Consider the following 20,701-nt stretch of genomic DNA (forward strand, 5'->3'; position numbering starts at 1 on the left):
ATATGGTTCTTCAGTAAAGAAAATGGCTCTATATGGAACCATTAACATTCAAAGAACCCTTTTAAATGTTTCTCTGCATTGTGAAAGCGTTCTTCAGATTGACAGAGAATGTGCTGTAGATGGTTCTATATAGAAAGGTTCTATGTAGCACCAAAAAGGGTTCCTCTACTGTAACAAGCCTGACATTGTAACTATACAGGAACCCTTTTTTGTGCTATACAGAACCATATACAACATATTCTCCATCAATCTGAAGAACCATTTCATGAACTCCTTAATCATGTAAAGGGTTCTTTGAGTGTTTATGGTTCTATATATATACTTCCTTTACCAAAGAATCCTTGAAGAACCATAATTTTTAAGTGTGTAGAGAACTGGAGTGCAAATAAATGATGACGAGAGTCTAAAGCTGTGCTTGGGTTGTAAAAAGCAGCTTCTAAAGGCCGTTACGCACCGAACGCGACACGGAAACGAAACGGAAGTGTGAAATATCGAGATGGGATTCTTCTAATCTTCTACTGGCAGAATATTTAACAACTATATCAAAAAAGGTCCTTTGCTCTTGAAGAAATGGGCAAACGGTGACAGTGTACAGGACACTCCACTATGGAGAAGCGAGAGGAGAACGGAGAGTTTCTCCTCATGCAGAAGCTGAAACTGTATAAGAGCTTCACTCACAGCTGGGATCTCAGCTGAGTCTGAGCTCATTTTGGAGATGCAGCTCCAAACAAGACAAAGCTCAAAACAAACAGGCTGAAAGTCTTTGAGTGCAAATACGATCCAATTCAATGCTTCAAGCAGATGAACAGACGGCGACACTGTCTGTGTTTACATGCAGAGATTTTTGCCAATCTGACTGAATTCAGGTTAAGACTGAGGTGTTTATTCTCACTCTACTCAACAATCTGATGAAAATCTCTGTTTACATGCTCACTACAAGTAATCAGATCCAAAATTATGCGCATGCATTGGGAACCACTTAGTGTAGACGTTACCATGACAACCAGCCTCACGTGAGTCCAGTCAGAGTGAGATGAGCAGCAGTGAGCAGCGCTTGTGTTTTTAACTGCTTTAAAATTATGTCAGACTCAGGAAAACGTCCTTCACATGTCCTCATTAAAGAAGGCCGAGAGGAAGACGTCGTGTTCTGAGACACATAAGCTGGACGTCCGTCCCACCGCCGTCTTTTAAAGATCAGAGCAGAAACTTCGTCTCCTCTGCAGACCAGTTTCTGCTCCACCATGTTGAACGGTATAAACTCTCACTATGACGCGGCGAACATGATCAGAACGGACTTAAACTTTCCGATAGGGAATGTAATCAGATACAGGCGTTTACACGGATATTATTCTTCTATTTAACGGATTATTTACAGGATTACCCACCTCGATCAGTCTGGTAGAAACTGTATTCTGAATGGCCTCAATCGGACTAGACTATTCTACTGATGTGTTTACATGGACGCATTCTATTCCGATTGAGCTATTAGTCGGATTATTAATGGACTATTAGACTGCATGTAAACGTGGCTACTGTTCTTTCTGGAAAAGTAGTGCAACAATCTTCATCACCTCATCCAGAAGCTGAAAAGTTCTTCCACATTTAACTTGATGTTTGTAGCTCAGTTTGAGATGCTTTTGAAGATTTGGATCCTTTTAGCGTTCGTAAAAAAAATCTGTTTGGTGGAACACAGCTGCTCCGGTTGTTGTCATGCCAACAGCACAGACTGAAAATAGTGTTGCATTTTTGCCGTCAAAAAAAATGATACTGTCAGTGAAACACGAGTTTGAATTAATTTACTGTCGTCCGAATAAATCACGCTTGGTGTGTAACGGCCTTAAGAAAAATAAACCAACTTCTAAGACTGAACTTTGGAGGTGTGTCTGCAGATTCTTTGAGGAACTGAAAGTGAGTCTCCTGAACAGAATGGAAGCTGGAATAAAGGTAAAGAGTGACTCACTGAACACTGAACTCTCACACAGCTGAGAGTAGATTTAGCTGTTGAGGATTCTGTGTCATTTTCTGCTCTGATGCTAAAATAACTTCTACTGAATCAGTGGGAGTTAAATTAGTGATGGGTCCTCTCTGACTTTTGCACCGTGGACTCACCAGCGCATTAGTTATTGCTGTACATTAAGCATTAAGCATGTATCCATACGCCAGTCTCGCTCATTCACATGCACCGAGCACACAGCTAAAATATCTCGCTGTGCAGAATTCTGATACAGCAAAAAACAAAACAAAACACAAAGTCTTCAAGTTTCTGGCAGTTCCAGGAAGGCGAAGCAGGCGCTTTTCCGTGTCTGTGTTTTCAGAAGTGCTTGTAGAAGTTCTGGCTCTGAGCCGTAGTGGAGTCTCTGACGCTCCCACATCAAAGACAGCGTCCACCTGCCTCCGCGTCTCCGTCTTTGGAATGTTTCTGCTTAAAAACACGTCCAAAACGTCTCCGAGTAAATCCGTTCGGTTCCCTTTCAGAAGGAGAAGGAATAAAAAGTGCAGCTTCGGACGACCCGGCCTGGGGAAGACCACCGCGTGGACGTGATGAGGTCATCGTCTCTGGAGTGTGTGTGTGTGTGTGTGTGAAGGCACTGTGTGAATGTGGATGATGCTCATTTCCCAGCATGCTCAGCGGGGTTGTACTCCGTCTCCCCTGACGACACCTGAGAGATCCGGCGAGTGGAGCCCCACAGACGGCGGGAAAACTGACCCGAACGCACCTGAACAAACAAACAAACATAGATAATGTATATCAAATATAATATAAAAGCAGTTCTGTCACAGATTAATTAATCCAATTATTCTAATCTGCTCATTCTGAAGAAATGTTAGAAGCAAACAAATCTGTAGAAGATTTGAAAACAGCTGAGGAACCTGTAAAACATCCAGAATGAAGAAGTTCTAAAAAAATTTACATCCAAAATGAAGTTCTAATAAAATTTATAGTCTAGAATGAAGTTCTAAAAAATTAACATCCAGAATGAAGTTCTAATAAAATTAACACCATTTAATAAATTCCTGCTGTTCTCAAAATACTCAAAATATTGAATAAAACATTTTTAAATACTTCTGGGTGTCTAGCTGCAGGTTTTATGTTCTCTCTCTCTCTCTCTCTCTCTCTCTCTCTCTTTCTCTCACCTCCTCTGGTTTTCCAGCTCCCACCACGATCAGTTTTCCATCCTCCAACCCCACCAGGATGTGACTGCTCTCCTTAGTGACTGATACACTGCGGATGGGGACCTTCAGCGCCAGCGGCTTCACCGCCTGATTCAGACTGCAGACAGACAGACAGACAGACAGACAGACAGGATAGCTAGGGGGTGCACTCTCAACACAATACTTTGACACAGTTGTTAAAGTGTGCCCCCTGGTGGCTCAGGCCTGTATGTACGGCTCTGAGCGCTGCTGGTGCTGTGAGACCGACGCCAGCACTCCGGTGCTTTGTTTACCTGAACAGGTCCCGGATGTGCAGGTTGCCCTGTAGTGTGCCCAGTATGAGGTATTCAGACACCAGATACAGCGCAGACACCGACTCCTCCAGAACCACAGACGCCAGCAGGGTACCGTTCACCGAGTACACATGCAGAGCGTACTTCTCCTACAGCAGAACCAAAAAAACCATTCACACATATTCACACTCATTCATTACAGTCAGTTTGTCACACCACAGAAAAATGTGTCATCATAAAACGGATAGTTCCCGTCCTAAAATCTGATTGGCTGGGCCACACTTTTTGGTGCTATACAGAACCATATACAACACATTCTCTATCAGTCTGAAGAACCATTTCACCATGCAAATGGTTCTTTGAGTGTTCATGGTTCTTGTCTAGGGGCAGTCGTGGGCTTCAGTCGCCGGTTTGTATGTGCAGACCTGAGTTTGTGTGGACGGTTCTCTTCATTCACAAAACTAAAGAAAATTTTGATTGGTCTGCACCAAACAAGGCAGGCATGGCAAGTCTAGCCTAAAAGATGCAGATAACCAGCGCAGTTCTTTTTAAGCGAAGGCTGTCGTCACTGTTCTTTAAATAAACTAATAAATAAATAAACAAATTAATTCATCTTGCCTTCCCAGCGGTGCGCCCCTCCATGACAGTCTGAGCCACCATGTGTCCCTCCATGCCCACCTGCAGCTGGGCCACACGGGCAGAGACACAATTCTCACAGGGAGGACGCAGCGTCCGCAGGTACTGACCCCGCCGGACACTGTGCACGATCACCGTACCGTCCTGACAGAAAAAAAAACCACAGACACAAGCAGATCAATTCTGAAATCTGTGGCAAAAATATTTACTTCATATATGCCAGATGAATCTCTAAGTGTAGGTATTGTGATATAAACTGAGTCTGTTCTACAGTTTCTCATTAGGCTGAATGAATAACTGACTCTAAATGTAGGTATTGTGATATAAACTGAGTCTGTTCTACAGTTTCTCATTAGGCTGAATGAATAACCGACTCTAAATGTAGGTATTGTGATATAAACTGAGTCTGTTCTACAGTTTCTCATTAGGCAAAACTGACCTTTGACCCTGAAACAGCCATATCCAGCTCAGTGCTGATGGACACACAAGTGACCTCCTGATCGTGACCACACAGAACCTGCACTGGTCGTGGAGACAGACCGCTGGAGAAACCACCCTACAGAGCGAGAGAGGGAGTTTAAAGTGAAGTGAAATACTGAAAGTGGAGAGTGAAAAATTAAAGGTGTAAAGTGAAGTATTAAGTAAGTAAAGTATTTAAGGTGTAAAGTGATGAATTAAAAGTGTAAAGTGAACTTATTAAATGTGTAAAATGAAGTATTACAAGTGTAAAGTTAACATATTCATGGATTGAACTATTAAATGTGTAAAGTGGTGTCAAGAGGGTAAAGTGAAGTATTTGAGGCGTAAAGTGAAGCATAAAAAGTGTAAAGTGACATTGTTAAGGCTGTAAACGAAATACTGAAGGCGTAAAGTGCAGTATTAAATGTGTAAAGTGTAGCATTAAGGATGAATAGTATTAAAAGTGTAAAGTGAACTTATTCAAGGTATAAAGTGAAGTGCTAAAGTGTAAAGTGAAGTATTAAGAGGGTAAATGTGTAAAGTGAAGTAGTAAATGTGTACAGTGAACTTACTGAATGTGTAAGATGGACTATTAAAAGTGTAAAGTGAACTTATTAAAGGTGTAAAGTATTAAATGTGTAAAGTGAAGTATTAGGTGGGTAAAGTTAAGTATTTAAGGCATAGAGTGAAGCATTAAAAGTGTAAATTGACATTATTAAAGATGTAAAATGAAGTGTTAAGGCTAATAAATAAAATACTGAAGGTGTAAAGTGCAGTATTAATGGCTCACCTGCTGTAGGACCTGCCACACCATGCAGGTGGTGTCTCGAGAGCCAGAAATGAGGTAGATTCCACACAGATCCAACGCCAGACAGGTGACCACATCTACAACAGAGCAACAGAGACAAAATAACAAAGTTATAAAACAATACAGACTCTAAATGTATATCTAATAAAAGCTAAAGACAAAACAGAAAGCAACCTCTTCATTTATGGAGCCATATCGCCCCCTACACTTCCTGTAGTGTATTACAGTCTGTCAGAGTGACTGTGTGGATCATATGAACATTATAGAGCTTTTTAAATGAAACAGTAGAAGCCATATCGCCCCCTACGCTTCCTGTAGTGTATTACAGTCTGTCAGAGTGACTGTGTGGATCATATGAACATTACAGAGCATCATTACTTTTAATTGTGTTTGTAAATGGACTTTTTCCATAAAGAATATTGGCAACAGCTTATTAACTTTGCTAATTAATCATTACAGCTCCACTGTAAACTGAGCTTATGTGGATTAGTGACAGTTCCCTCTGGTTCTTCTGGTTCCTGATATTCTCTCGTTGTCTATGTTTATCTTACCTATGTGTCGGCAAATCCTGCCCACCATCTTGGCCTTTCCCAGTGTGGTGACGCGCAGGCTGCAGTCCCAGTGCCCCCCGCTGAACAGCAGCCGGCCGTCACTGGACACCACCAGCACCTGAGCTCCGATCTCCACCCCTGGAGAGAATGGGCCACTCAGGAAACGATGAGTCCTACAGACAAACACACAAACACAGGTACTTAGAGCTGAACGATTCAGGGAAAACATCTAATTGCAATTTTTTCTGACCAACAATGTGATTGTGATTCATATTTTCACATATTGCTCTCTTTAAATGACCCGAACTCCCTGTTCTCACCAGACCTTTACAACTCAGGATGGAATATCTATGAGGGAAAATCACTGACAGAAGTAGAGAAGACCGCAGACACTCACATCCCCGGTTCGTGGTTAACCTGGCTGGCTGGTTTGCTGTCTGAGATGTCACAGCTGTGCTGTGGTAGTTAATCTGGTATTACTAGATAAACGTTTACAGTTACACTGTACAGCAAACTCTCATTACGATACTACGTTAGCAGTAATCTACTCAAATAAACGTCAGCTTTACCGGTGAATGTTTGTGCTGCACAGAATATTGTTGCACTGGGAGGAGTTTTGGTTGTACTGGGAGGGCTTTCGGTTGTACTGGGAGGGGTTTCAGTTGTACTAGAAGGGGTTTCGGTTGTACTGGGAGGGGTTTCGGTTGTACTGGGAGGAGTTTTGGTTGTACTAAAAGGAGTTTTGTTGTACTGGGAGGGGTTTCGGTTGTACTGGGAGGGGTTTCAGTTGTACTAGAAGGGGTTTCAGTTGTACTGGGAGGGGTTTCAGTTGTACTAGAAGGGGTTTCAGTTGTACTAGAAGGGGTTTTAGTTGTACTAGGAGTTTCGGTTGTACTAAAAGGAGTTATGTTGTACTAGGAGGGGTTTTGGTTGTACTAAAAGGAGTTTTGTTGTACTGGGAGGGGTTTTGGTTGTACTAAAAGGAGTTTTGTTGTACTGGGAGGGGTTTTGGTTATACTGGGAGGAATTTTGTTTGTACTGGGAGGGGTTTCGGTTGTACTGGGAGGAGTTTTGGTTGTTGAATGTGTCGTAGAGAGAAGGATGTATTTACGCTGCATGTCAAGACACATGAAGTGACCAGGTGTAAGCAGGGCCAAAAATCTTACAAACATTTTTACCAAAAAGGTTAAAGAGCCCCTGTCCTAAAGAATCATAACCACGACTCGATCAGTTACAGTAACACACAGTTACTTTAACAGCCCAGAGCGTCTGTTTGTGTTCAGACTTACTTGGGGTTGCTCATGGTGGGGTCCTTGGAGAAGGTGAAGTAGTTGGCGATGTTCTTGTCGTACGGCAACCAGCTATGAGTTCCTATCTGACCATTAGCACTCACGGTCACCTGGATTAGCAAAAAAACCATGACACAGATGTTTATAATTTAATATCATCACAAGTTTCTGATTATAACAGGTGTAAACATTCAGAAGCTCTTTATTTGAAGACGACATACATAAGGACTTCACAATAGATGCATAAGCATTGAATAAAGCAAAATCAAGCAACATGAATATTAATAAACAGGTTATGCCACCAAAAAAGGTTCAGCTATTGTTACAATGTCAAGTCTGTAACAATAGAAGAACCCTTTCTGGTGCTATATAGAACGCTTTTCAAAAAGGTACTATCTAGAACCATCTACAGCACATTCTCCATCAGTCTGAAGAACCTTTTCACCATGCAAAGAACCATTTAATCAGGCAAAAGGTTCTTTGAGTGCTCATGGTTCTATATAGAACCATTTTCTTTACTAAAGAAGAACCATTTTTTAAAGATAATCTATGATTTAATAATGGTTCTATAAAGAACCAGGAACACTCGAATCCTTTTCAAAAAGATACTATCTATCTAGAAATAGGGTTCTTTGAGTGCTCATGGTTCTACATACAAACATTTTCTTTACTAACGAACCTTTGAAGAACCATATTTTTTAAGATTGTATGATTTGATACTGAATGGGATCTAGACTCTGTTCCTCAAAGGAAATCCTGAAATCTTAATTCTGTGTCTGGTGTGTTTCTCACCAGTACGTCTGAGCCCTGGATGATGAAGGACCGTGTTTGGTTCCTGGGAACCACAGCCTGCACTAGAGGAACCCCGTCACTCACCACCTACAGCACACAGAACATATAACACATCATTCTCCTGCACCAGTTCCACCCTCCTCTGTGTTCTCCAGTGCATATAGAACCTGCGCTGCGCTCTGACCTCCACAAACGGACGCAGTTTGTCGAGCTGCTCGAAGAGGTTTGGAGGCAGAGTGTCTATCCGGGCCTGCCGTCTGGACGCGTTCTCTGCAGACATTCGGGGGGGATGGGGTTCCTGCAGCACAGACACACACCGTTACACTGCAAACACACTGACATATACAGCAATCACTGCTCAAACTGTGAAGAACCTTCAGCGGGTCCTTTCGTCAATTCCTTACTCTCATAACTACATAACTATGTACTGTATATTATATACGATAACTTACACAACAGCTACGGAATAATTCATAGATGATACTCAATGATTTATAATAAATTCTAAGTAATTCACAGTATGTAATTCATACTCAGTAAGTAGTAAATTATTTGTACATAGTTACTGAATAATTCACAGCAGCTGCACACTTAAAAATGACGGTTCTTCAAAGGTTCTTTAGTAAAGAAAATGGTTTTATATATAGAACCATGGACGCTCAAGAACACTCTTCAAATTGACGGAGAATGTGTTGTATATGTTTCTACATAGCACCAAAAAGAGTTCTTCTATTGTAACAAGCTTGACATCATAACAACAGAAGAACCCTTTTTGAGGCTATAGAGAACCCTTTTCAAAAAGATTCTATATATAGAACCCTCTACAGCACAATCTCCATCAATCTCAAGAACCATTTCATGATGCAAAGAACCCTTTATTGTTCAATAATCAATTCATATTCAAAGGGTTGTTCTATTGTAACAAGCCTGACATCGTAACAATAGAAGAACCATTTTTGGTGCTGTATAGAACGCTTTTAGAAAAAGGCTCTATATAGAACCATCTACAGCACATTCTCCATCACTCTGAAGAACCCTTTCATGACGCAAAGAACCCTTCAATCATGCAAAGAATTCTTTGAGTGTTCATAGTTCAATACAGAACCATTTTCTTTACTAAAGAACCCTTGAAGAACAATTACTTTTAAGTGTGGACTAAATAATTCATAGTCAATACGGAATAAATAACAGTATTTACTAAATAATTTGAGTAACAGAGTTACTTAATCATTTATAGCAAATACTGAAAAAAAATAGTTACTAAATAATTCATAGTAGACACTAAATAAAAAGTCTTATAAGGGGTTTATACGGGATTTATAACCACAAACATGTTCTATTATGTTTTACTAAAACAGTAATGGCAGAGTTCACACTAACAATGAGGTTCATGTGTTTTTGTACCTTGAGAAGCTGACAGGGAGTTTGGCCGAAGTTACTGATGATGCCCTCCAGAGCTTTACGCTCCGTCTCATTAGCTATAGCGTCCAGATCGACAGCACCTAGAAGAGCCACACAGCACCGTACAAACACATTAACATCACATCTTATACATACAGTGATAACAGACTATAGCAATTCAAAGACAATAACAAATATAGGACCACAAATTACCATATAATGACGACTGCAGCCTCAATGTATCGCTTCCTTAATATATTAAGTACTGCTGCTGTTTATCTCTGAAACAGTAACTTCAACGGACAAGAAAAAGATGTCCATAACTGAAAATCTATAAATGTAACTTTACCTTTTTTATATTTCTTTTCGTTTGTCCTGAAATTTTCACACAATTAAGTAATTAATCTGACTGCCTTCGCTTAATAGTAAGTTAGTTTTATGACCATACGCGATGCTATTGTACTTGAATTATTAAAAGTAAAAGTATATAGTATATAAATATGCTTGTTCTGTCATTGGGTGTAGGGGGGTGAAGTTAAGGTCACTTTCTGGTGGTCCAGATTTTTATTTATTTATTTATTTATTTATTTATTATAATTTTTTGAAATATGTTAAAACTCAAAATCATTGTTGTGTTTTGTTTTTTTTTTGGTGTGAGGATGTAGGGGTGGAGATTTACCTTCATAAGTGCAGTAGTAGAAGACGTTCAGAGCCTCCACTGCCTCTGGGCCGCGCTGTTTATAACCAAATATCAGGTCAATCCACTCGTGCAGGTGAGCAGAAACATGTTCGCTCTCCTGAGAACACATACACAACTGTTAGATGAGTGGAGGACATCTACACCTACTATCTACATCTACACCTATTATCTAGATCTACACCTACTATCTGCATCTACACCTATTATCTACATCTACACCTACTATCTGCATCTATACCTATTATCTACATCTACACCTACTATCTGCATCTACACCTATTATCTACATCTACACCTACTATCTACATCTACACCTATTATCTACATCTACACCTACTATCTGCATCTACACCTATTATCTACATCTACACCTACTATCTACATCTACACCTATTATCTACATCTACACCTACTATCTGCATCTACACCTATTATCTACATCTACACCTACTATCTGCATCTACACCTATTATCTACATCTACACCTACTATCTGCATCTACACCTATTATCTACATCTACACCTACTATCTGCATCTACACCTATTATCTACATCTACACCTACTATCTGCATCTACACCTATTATCTACATCTACACCTACTATCTGCATCTACACCTACTATCTGCATCTACACCTACTATCTACATCTACACCTATTATCTACATCTACACCTACTATCTGCATCTACACCTATTATCTACATCTGCATCTACAACTACACCAATATCTATACCAATATCTACATCAACACCTACATATACACCTACATCTACATCAATATATACATCTACTTTAACACCTATATCTACACCTATATATACATCTACACCTACTGTCTACATCTACATCAACACCTACACCTATATCTACATCAACACCTATCAACATCTACATCTACTACTGCATCTACTATGCTGAAATCTACCTCCACACCTTCACCTACATCTACACCTGCATGTACATTTACACTGAAATGTGCATCTACACCTTCACCTACATCTGTACCTACATCTACACCTACTCAACAACTACATCTATACTTACTACTAACACCTACTATCAACACCTACATCTGCACCTACATCAACAACTACATCTACATACATATCTACACCTACATCAACCTCACCTATATCTGCATGTATATTTACATTGAAATGTGCATCAACATCTTCACCTATATCTACATGTACATGTACACCTACATCTGTACCTACATCTACATGTACATCTACATCTACACCTACATCTAAACCTACACCTACATCAGCACCTGCATCTACAACTACACCTACACCTATTTCTACATCTACTTAAAGGAATACTCCAGGTTTTTTCATCCTGATCTCTATCTGCTGTCAGTGTCAGTGGATTTCCTGCTGTTTTTCTAAGTTCAGGGAACACTAGAGGTCTGTTTTTTCAGTCTTGCTCCCGTCCGCTCCCGCAGAAAATCGGAATCATTTGTCCTGCTCCTGCCCGCATCCGCAACGTTTTGGCCCACTCACGCCCGTGCAGTTCCTTCACGGTGAACTGACATCCAATATTCGACACAGTCTATTCACAAATACATTATTCTTTGCTGAAATAACACAGCAGTCATGGTCATCGGACTTACTGTGTCCAGTGGGGACCTATATCGTTCACTACAGACGCAGCAGACAGAGACCAGGTTAAAAATAATGCTTTTTATAATACTCCTTTAAGCTGCCCACTCTGTGGTTACTGTGTGTGTATATGAGTGTCTGCTGCGAATCACCAGAGCTTTTCTGTGTTTTCTGATAAAATCTTCTCTAGACGAGGCCCAGCGTGGTAGAAACACCTCATTCACTGGTTCCTGATTCACCTGCAGACAGCCCAGATTAAAGCCTGCACACAGAAAGAAGGAAGGTCATCTGAAGGTCGAGGCATATGCAGTTATAAGTGCAACTCGTTAAAGCGATAGTTCAGCCAAAAATCAAATTCCCCCCATTACTGCAAATGTAGTCTCCCAGTCAAGGCATGCTCAGTGTCTGAAGTTTGCTTCTTTAGTTTTAAATGGGTTAATATTGTTTTAAGAGGATCGTGTGAGATGTTTGTGTACCGTTCATGTTCTGCAGGAATTCTGGGAAGTAGAAGAATTCGGGAATGAGCTCCTTCACATCAGCCGGACTCTCCATACGAGCCTGCCATGCAGCAGCCACTGAGGCGAACTGTCTGTCTGCACAGTCGAACCTATTTCCAAACGCAAAAGTTCAAAGAAAATCATGTGTATATAAAAACAATCTAATCACAGGTTTACACTGCCACTTACTACTTACTGCTCACGTGTTCTCCACACAAAATCATACGTGTGCGAATGTAAACACACCTGAATAGCCTGTATTAATGACCTGTGAAAATTAGCAAGTTTCTTGTGTCCAGTAGTCTACTGAGCTAATCATTTTATCGAGGAGAATTGTTTATAAAACTTTATTTATGTATTTATTTACAAAACAACACCCCTGAGATGGACTGGCGACCAGGGTGTTTCCTGCCTTACGCCCAATGACCGCTGGGATAGGCTCCAGAACTAAACTGAACTAAACTAAACTGAACTGAAATGAACTGAAATGAACTAAACTGAACTGTACTGAACTGCACTGAACTGAACTGAATTGAATCAAACTGAACTGAACTGAATGGAAATGAAACAGAACTGAACTGAACTGAATTGAATCAAATCGAACTGAACTGAATGGAAATGAAATAGAACTGAACTGAACTGAAATGAACTAAACTGAACTGAACTGAAATGAACTAAACCGAACTGAAGTGAATTGAACTGAAATGAACAAAACTGAACTGAAATTAACTAAATTGAATTAAACTGAACTGAACGAAACTGAACTGAACTAAACTGAATTGAACTGACCTGACCTGACCAGAACAGAACTAAAGTAACTGAACTGAACTAAACTGACCTGACCTGAATAAAACCATAGTGGCTACAAAAAGTAATAAATTTTGTTCATCTGATCAGCAGGACAGGCTGCAGTGATGCGTGTCCGTATGGTGCGTGTCTGTATGGTGCGTGTCCGTACTTTCCGCTCTGCAGCTGAATGTGCAGGGTGGTGAAGGGCTCCATGCGGATCATGTAGTGCATGACCCCCGCTGCGTTAGAGTAGTGTGTGCCGTAGTGGAACTTATCCACGGTTCCTGTGGGGTCCTCGAAACTTTCATACCTGAGAAAACACACGAAAAAACATCACTGCGCATCCGCTCACTGATTACCATCACTTACTGAGCATTTCACAAACACACAACAAAGCCATCGCTCTCCAGCAGCATCTCCAACACTGAAACTTCATAATGATTTATCTCAGATTTTCCACTATTTTCCATCATCAACATTCCATATAAACTCAGAAGACTCGTGTAGGTTCACTGGTGGTTCTGGATAGTAAATAAAATGTCTATATTTGTGTTGTAGTCATGGCGACCCCTGGTTCCTATCACCACCACTGTAAAGACATCAGAACCATTTCACACCAAACCACTCTGATTACATCTCACACACTGAATTATGCAAAGATTTTAAAAGTTTGGTGGAATTCTCCTTTAAGGTGTACTGTAATATGAAGGTAAAGCGTCTCACTTCTCTCGGACGACCTGGGCGTGGCGAGGGTTGACCACTCCGATGGGTTTGGACAAATCTCTGAACACAGCTGGGTCGTCCAGGTCCAATTCAGGGGATGTGTAATCACACAGCACCCACGGGAACTGAGAACACATTTAAACCAGGGTCCAGTTTAAGGGTGGTCAGCAAATATTACCACAATACACACTGTTCTTTAACTAGTTTATATATTTTGTGTATTTATTACTTGTATAAATAGGTAATATTACACTGCACTGTCTTTTATTTTGCACAGTGCTGCTGTTTTCAGTTCCCATAGATGTTTCATTGCCTTGTATATATACTAAACAATGACTATGAAGTTCTATCTGTCTATCCATCTGTCTATCTATCTATCTGTCTATCTGTCTGTCTATCTGTCTAGAGCCTAATCTATCTGTATTAGCTAGAACACACAAGCACATCTGTAAGTAAGTCGCTCCGGATAAGAGCAACTGCTAAATCCCATAAATGTAAGGCTACGTTCACATTACCAGGCTGAAGTGGCACAAATCCAATTTTTTGTCCTGATGAGACTCAGATCTGATGTTTTCAGAGCTGTGTGGACGCAAATCTGATCTTTTCAAATCCAACCTGAGTCACTTTCATATGTGGTCCTAGATTGGATATGTATCTGATTCATGGCCATGTGACCTTAATGAGACGCTAAGATCGGAATTAATGTGCTTTTTTTCCACTGCGCTGCTCCATCATTCAGCGTTACCATGGCAGCAGCGCCGAACAGAAGTTAAAGCCTGTAAACGGTGGAAAAGCAGCTCATCTCACCTTTTTCTCCTTCGTCTCGCTCTAATAATGAAGCTGAGAGCTGATCAGAGTTAATGATCTTCTCAGCGAAGCTCGTTCTGCTCGTTAGTTTGTGCTGATGATGCTCGTGATTCATTCACGTGACGTTACTGAGTAGGATGAGCTCATAAGGGTCATTTCAGGACGCCGGGTTGTTTACATTGATGACAGATTTGAGTCACTTATCTAAACGAGTGTGAACCGTCGAGTCAGAGAGATCGGATTTGAGCAAAAAATCGGATTTGAGCAACGAGTCTAGTAATGTGAACGTAACTTAAATGTAAATATGTTGTGTTCTAGAACACCATGCACCAGCATGGGTCATAATAAATTATTATTATTGGTTTATTATTTATTTATTTATTACTATTATTAAACCTATTATAGATCCTGTAAACAACAACCAGCATACAGCACCTACAAAACTGCATAGTAACAAGCAGCCGACCGTACGACAATCTGTTTTGTTGCTTCATCTAACTTTTCTCATTTATTTTTACCAACGGTTTGATGTGTTTCCTCCTGTTTCTTCCTAAAAGGTTTATTTTTGAGTGAGAAAAGTCTTGTGGTGTTATACTTTTGTTGTAGCACCCAGGTAGCAGTTAAATTGAGTGAACCGGTCGTACCACAGGATACTGGGACAGGTCGTTGTACGTGCGGCCGGCGATGGTGTTGAGCTGCATCAGATACTCGAAGTTTGAAATCTCTCTGCACACCCATTTCTGCAGGACACACACACAAACAAGTATTAAATAAAAAAAACAACACAACTACAGTGGGGAAACACCTTTATTTTCAGACTAGCTACATACAGACTTCATAACACACATGTAAGCACTCAATAAAGTATTTAAAAACCAGTACTTAAGTGTTTATAATCGGTCTATGCCAGCATACGCAACATGACATAAGGTGTTTCATGAAGTAAAAGACACTGTATTGACTTGAGGGCTCCTAAAGTAAAGTGATAGAAACTCATTTCATTTCTATCACTATTAAGCAGAATCTTTTCCAAGTCGCTGAATTTAGAAAAGGCCTCGTTAAGAACGCGGCTTATAACGTGTTGACAAGCTAATATTAACTAATGCTTTTGCTAACATTAGAAATATGAGCTAGTATGTTAATAATGGTTAGCTAATCTTAAGTAAACAAGTAACAACTGTATTAATTCATTACTCAGGCATATCTCGTTTTTTTAAAGGAGCAGACACAAAAGTATTACCATCTGAAAATTCTCAGAGTACAAAGTACAAATCCATCAGCTATTGTTTAACTTTATTTATTGAATCTTAATTTACTTATGTAGTCAATGAACTTAACATCACATAACGTCACGTTTTTTTCACAAACACTGTATCACTCCGCTGAGACGCTGTTGCTGAGCAACGACTCTGACAGCTGTAGGAGACGCTCAAGCCATTTGAACGTTTTTACTTCTTACTTTGCCACAAACAGAAAATGGACACTTATAAGATCACATTTGACCGACAGCCGATTTGGTCAGACTCTGAAGATGAGACGACACTAAATTCCCAAACTGTCATCACCACTGAGCAGCTTTTCAGTCGGCAGCTGAGACAGAAGAACAGCTGAACAACCTGGAATCAGCCAGAAATGAACCCAACACCATTCGCCAAACTAAATGGGCTGTAAGATGCTTTACAGACTGGCTGGAACAAAACAACATTAATACTGATCTGGCAAGAACTGACACAACTGAGCTGAACTTGATATTGCGGCAGTTTTATGGCTCAGTCTGATTTGGTCAGACTCTGAAGATCAGACTGCACATTTGGCGAATGGTATTCGGTTAATTTCATGAAACATGTCGGGAGTACTAACATATACTGTTGATAAATACTCAGGTATTGCTTATTCAGAGCTTATGCATGTGTTATGAAGTTCCTATGTAAGTAGCCTTCAAGTGTTACTAAAATGTTTGTAATCTTTAATTACAGTAATAATAGACAATAATATAGTGATAATAATAATCAGTAATTTTTTGCATTGCTGATGTAACTGCAGTTAGGCTGAGGGTGTTTGCACACAAACCTGAGTGAGATTGGAGGCCTTCAGGAGCTCTTGAGGGGAGCGGGAACCGAAATAAAATAGATTAGGCGGCCGCAGGCCCAGAATCCTGGAGTAGACCTTGTTCCGCACCTGTGGTGGTCAGTAAAGGTGTGGGTCAATCCACGTGAAATGACCTGATCATCTCAGATTTGCTTAATACTTTCAGGAAATAATGTGATTGTGCTCAGTAGACTGTGTGCAAAATTTTCTGGTTATATCTTCTTTCGTTTCAGAGATATAGAGGCTTTAAAAAGTGGGTGTGGCCTTATTTTTTACTTTCAAATGGAAAAGGTTTGATAACATATGAAATATTGTGGCCAGATGCATGAAATTTTCAGGGAAATGATTTAATTTAGGTCGTGTTTAACTACCAAAAACAGGAGGTGCAGATATACAGGTTTGTCAGTGTATGCTTTGCTGAAATTCCAAAAAAAAGCGCATTTGAGCAACTATGACACTGTAAATACCCACATTAAAGCACATCAGATCTTTCAAACTTTATTTATTTTATACCTTCATTACTCATATTACAGCTCATGCTTTCCAATTAAGTAGTGTTCTCAAATAGTAAAAATATTTTATTTATTAGCAATTAAATAAATTTAGATTTTTTCTTTTCTTTTGTGCAGCTTTGGCCCTCAAAACTTCCACAGTAATGTTTATCAGATCTTTCAAACTTTGACATTTATTACATGATTTTAGGCCGACTTACAGTTTGTACTTACACACATAAACAAATATTCAGAACAGAACATATTTAACCTTCATAAATAAAAACATTTTATTCTGTTGTTTTTACTCCATCACTATGGGGACACTGAGATGGTAATCTGACCTTCTTCCTGAAGTTGATGAAGTAGTGCGCCTGGTCGATGAAGAAAAGCTCGAGGGCGGAGCGCCGCAGGTTGTAGCGCCTCAGGTGGACCTCCCTCAGCTGGTACAGCGGCCGCTTAAAATCAAAGCCGATACCTGCAAAAACATACAGTGACATTTCAGCTTCAACAGGCAAAAACACAGGTCACACTTTACCTGTTAGCTGCAATGTGTCACATAACCAATGAATCAGTTCATCAAAATAGTACACAAGAGTTCATTAGAGCCATATAACACCTCTGTAAAGGCGTCCCGGCAGCAGGAAAATACATTTTTATAAATAAATAAATAATAAAAAAGGTAAAACAGTTAAACAGGTTTCAGATCATTAGTAAGAAATGTGCCCATAATGATGAACAGAGCTGCAGAATATCAAGAATGAAGTTCTGACAAAATTAATATCCATAGAATAGCTGTAACTAAATGAATCTGAAAAATGAAGTGCTGTAATGAATATCCAAATAAATTTAAATAAAAAAAATAAAATAAATATCTAGAATGTAGTGCTAATAAAATAAATATCCAGAATAATGTTCTAATAAATGTAATATCCAAAATGTAGTTCTAATAAATATCTAGATTGAAGTTCTAATAAAATAAATATCTAGAATGTAGTTCTCATAAAATAAATATCTAGAATGAAATCATAATAAAATCAATATCAAAAATGTAGTTCTAATAAAATCAATAACTAGAATGATATTCTAATAAATTTAATATCCAAAATGAAGTTCTATTAAAATAATTATCTGGAATGAAGTTCTAGTAAAGTATAATGTGTACAGTGTTCTGCTGTAGTGCTGAGTAACGATGGTGTTCGTACCTTCCTCAGTTTCCTCCTTCTCGCTGCTGCCGTCATAGAAGTAGATGTGGTGTGTTGTGACCTCCAGACGACCCGGCACTACGGCCACGATAGTGATGAGCTCACAGTCTTCAGAGAGAACCAGCTTCTCCTTCTGACTCTCCTCCTCACCCTCCTCCACCCTGAGGCACACAGACAGGAGAAACACCACAACACGCCCTCAGCTCCTTCACTCACACATCACCAGGCATTTTATAAAACAAATATTGTAAACTGGCCACGTATTCAACAGCTGAATATATATATTTATATATACTGTAAATATTCCTTTATTTGGGTTTAAATTTAAATTAAACCACATATTATGTAGGAAAATATCTGACATTAAATTTACTCATATGTTGCAAATATTCCTATATTTTAATAATCTAATTTAAACCACATACAGTAAATATTTCTGTAAATTGGACTCATATATTGAAAATATTTCTATATTTGAAATAGCTAATATATTTAAATTATTCCTACCTTTGAATTTCAATTTAAATTATTTTATGTACTGCAATAATTTTCCATTTTTTAAATTAAATTCCCAAAATATATACGTTGTCATATCAAAAGCTCAAAACTTTAACATCATTTGTAAATGCCAGCTTTTCTCTACATTATGTGAACATTTCATGATAAATGTATCAACAGAAATGAATAAAATCCAATACAGACTCACTACATTAAAACATACTCATATTCAGAATGATTTTAGGTCTCTTATAAAGTTACCATTTCCAAAATTTGAGGTTTCATTATGGCAGTGACGATATGCAGAATTCAGATATGAGTGAGAAATTTAAATCTAAATATAGGAATAATATTACCAAATTAACACATTTTCTTTTAATTTTTGCATCCCAAATCTGCTAAATGATTAATATAAATATGATAAATATGATAATGTGCACAGTTTGTTCAGGTGGGGTTGCTCACTGGCTGTCGATGTACATGAGGTCCTCTTCCTCCAGCCGGTCATCCTCCATGTCGCTCACTTTAGCTTCCTTAGCAACAGCCAATGGGAGCGGATCTGAGCTACGAGGACTCTCGGCTCCTAAAACCACAGAGAAGAGCTTGAAATTAACCTCCAGGCATGTTTTAATGTAAAGAGTATCATCTATATGAACCCATTAATGTCTGTTTTGGAAATGTAACATTTTAATCTACATGTTCCCTTAATTTTCTTATGGTGCAGTGAACCAATAGAAGCCATATCGCCCCCTCCACTTCCTGTAGTGTATTACAGTCTGTCAGAGTGACTGTGTGGATCATATGAACATTATAGAGGCTTTTTAAATGAAACAGTAGAAGACATATCGCCCCCTACACTTCCTGTAGCGTATTACAGTCCGTCAGAAAGACTATGTCAACCATATGAATGTTATAGAGCACTTTTTATGTTAGCCAATATTCCAACTACACATTCCTACTACATAAATATACAAACAGTTCTGTAAAGTCAGTAAAATATATATATCTAGTCATTGTTTGTAAGCCTACTTAACCCTCTGAGGTCATTTTCTCGATTTGTTCTTATCCTCTTAAACTCTCCTTTAAACGCTCTTCATATAACATGATCCTCATATGTTTCATATCTAAATGCTCCGTTATCTTCATCACTACTTTCCAAAACCGCTGCAGCAGCTTCAGCAGCTGTAAACTCTCTGCACGCCGTTTCACATGAGTCTCCGATGTGGACTGAATGAAGAATGAAGGGTTTCCGGCGTGATGGTCAGTCCTTAGTGATTTCCCGAGTGTCCATTGGTCAGTTTCACACAGAATGTAAACGGGCACACCAATCCACCAGTTCCACACGGTGAGAGGCAGATGACGTGTATCTCAGCCCCTCTTCATAGGCTCATAACTCCGGATGTGAGTCTCGTATGATCTCGTGATGAGATGGAATGGAAAGGGCGACTCTACAGATTCAGGAAGTGTTTGAACTGGATTTCTGAGCTGGATCGTCACAAAGATACACAAACAGATATAGAAACAGAGAACTTGACGTGACCCCAGAGGGTTAAAGTATGAAACTGAGTGGACTCTTACTGCAAAACCTCAAACCTCAGCCCATGAGTTTAACCCAAACGCATGGTTCAGTATGTTGTAAGTGAGTCTGATCTGTTGTCTCCACTGTGATACAGACCCATGTTGTCCCTGAGTGCGCTGGCCTCGCTGTGGGAGTTGAAGTTATAGTTGGGCACGAGCTTCAGACGCATTTTGGAGTACGTCTCTGCACTAGAGAGCTTCCACTTCACCTCAGGCTGATCCCTAAAACATAAACACACACATTCAGTCTGGCACTACCAGCATAAACACACTTACATTCAGTCTGGCAGCTCCAGTAAACTCTGCCACCCAGACACATCTGCTTACACACAATA

General features: G+C 39.5%; 1 protein-coding gene across 1 annotated transcript in view; it reads right to left on the reverse strand.

The window, feature by feature from the left end:
• Positions 1-1,426: 1,426 nt before the first annotated feature.
• The window catches only part of nbeal2 (neurobeachin-like 2), a 100,945-nt gene continuing 81,670 nt past the window's right edge, over positions 1,427-20,701 (reverse strand). Inside the window, exons 36-57 of the mRNA XM_036596554.1 lie at positions 20,464-20,588; positions 19,254-19,371; positions 18,291-18,451; positions 17,430-17,563; positions 16,577-16,684; positions 15,151-15,246; positions 13,700-13,824; positions 13,146-13,286; positions 12,167-12,297; positions 11,843-11,952; positions 10,062-10,179; positions 9,386-9,483; positions 8,166-8,279; positions 7,982-8,068; positions 7,190-7,299; positions 5,901-6,073; positions 5,332-5,426; positions 4,522-4,638; positions 4,065-4,226; positions 3,447-3,595; positions 3,136-3,271; positions 1,427-2,717 (exon numbers count right to left, since the gene is read on the reverse strand). Of these exons, the coding sequence (XP_036452447.1) occupies positions 2,610-2,717; positions 3,136-3,271; positions 3,447-3,595; positions 4,065-4,226; positions 4,522-4,638; positions 5,332-5,426; positions 5,901-6,073; positions 7,190-7,299; positions 7,982-8,068; positions 8,166-8,279; positions 9,386-9,483; positions 10,062-10,179; positions 11,843-11,952; positions 12,167-12,297; positions 13,146-13,286; positions 13,700-13,824; positions 15,151-15,246; positions 16,577-16,684; positions 17,430-17,563; positions 18,291-18,451; positions 19,254-19,371; positions 20,464-20,588 (2,716 nt within the window). The 3' untranslated portion in view covers positions 1,427-2,609. The remainder of the gene's footprint in view (positions 2,718-3,135; positions 3,272-3,446; positions 3,596-4,064; positions 4,227-4,521; positions 4,639-5,331; positions 5,427-5,900; positions 6,074-7,189; positions 7,300-7,981; positions 8,069-8,165; positions 8,280-9,385; positions 9,484-10,061; positions 10,180-11,842; positions 11,953-12,166; positions 12,298-13,145; positions 13,287-13,699; positions 13,825-15,150; positions 15,247-16,576; positions 16,685-17,429; positions 17,564-18,290; positions 18,452-19,253; positions 19,372-20,463; positions 20,589-20,701) is intronic.

The sequence above is a fragment of the Colossoma macropomum genome, unplaced genomic scaffold (assembly GCF_904425465.1).
Source record: "Colossoma macropomum unplaced genomic scaffold, Colossoma_macropomum, whole genome shotgun sequence".
NCBI lineage: Eukaryota > Metazoa > Chordata > Actinopteri > Characiformes > Serrasalmidae > Colossoma > Colossoma macropomum.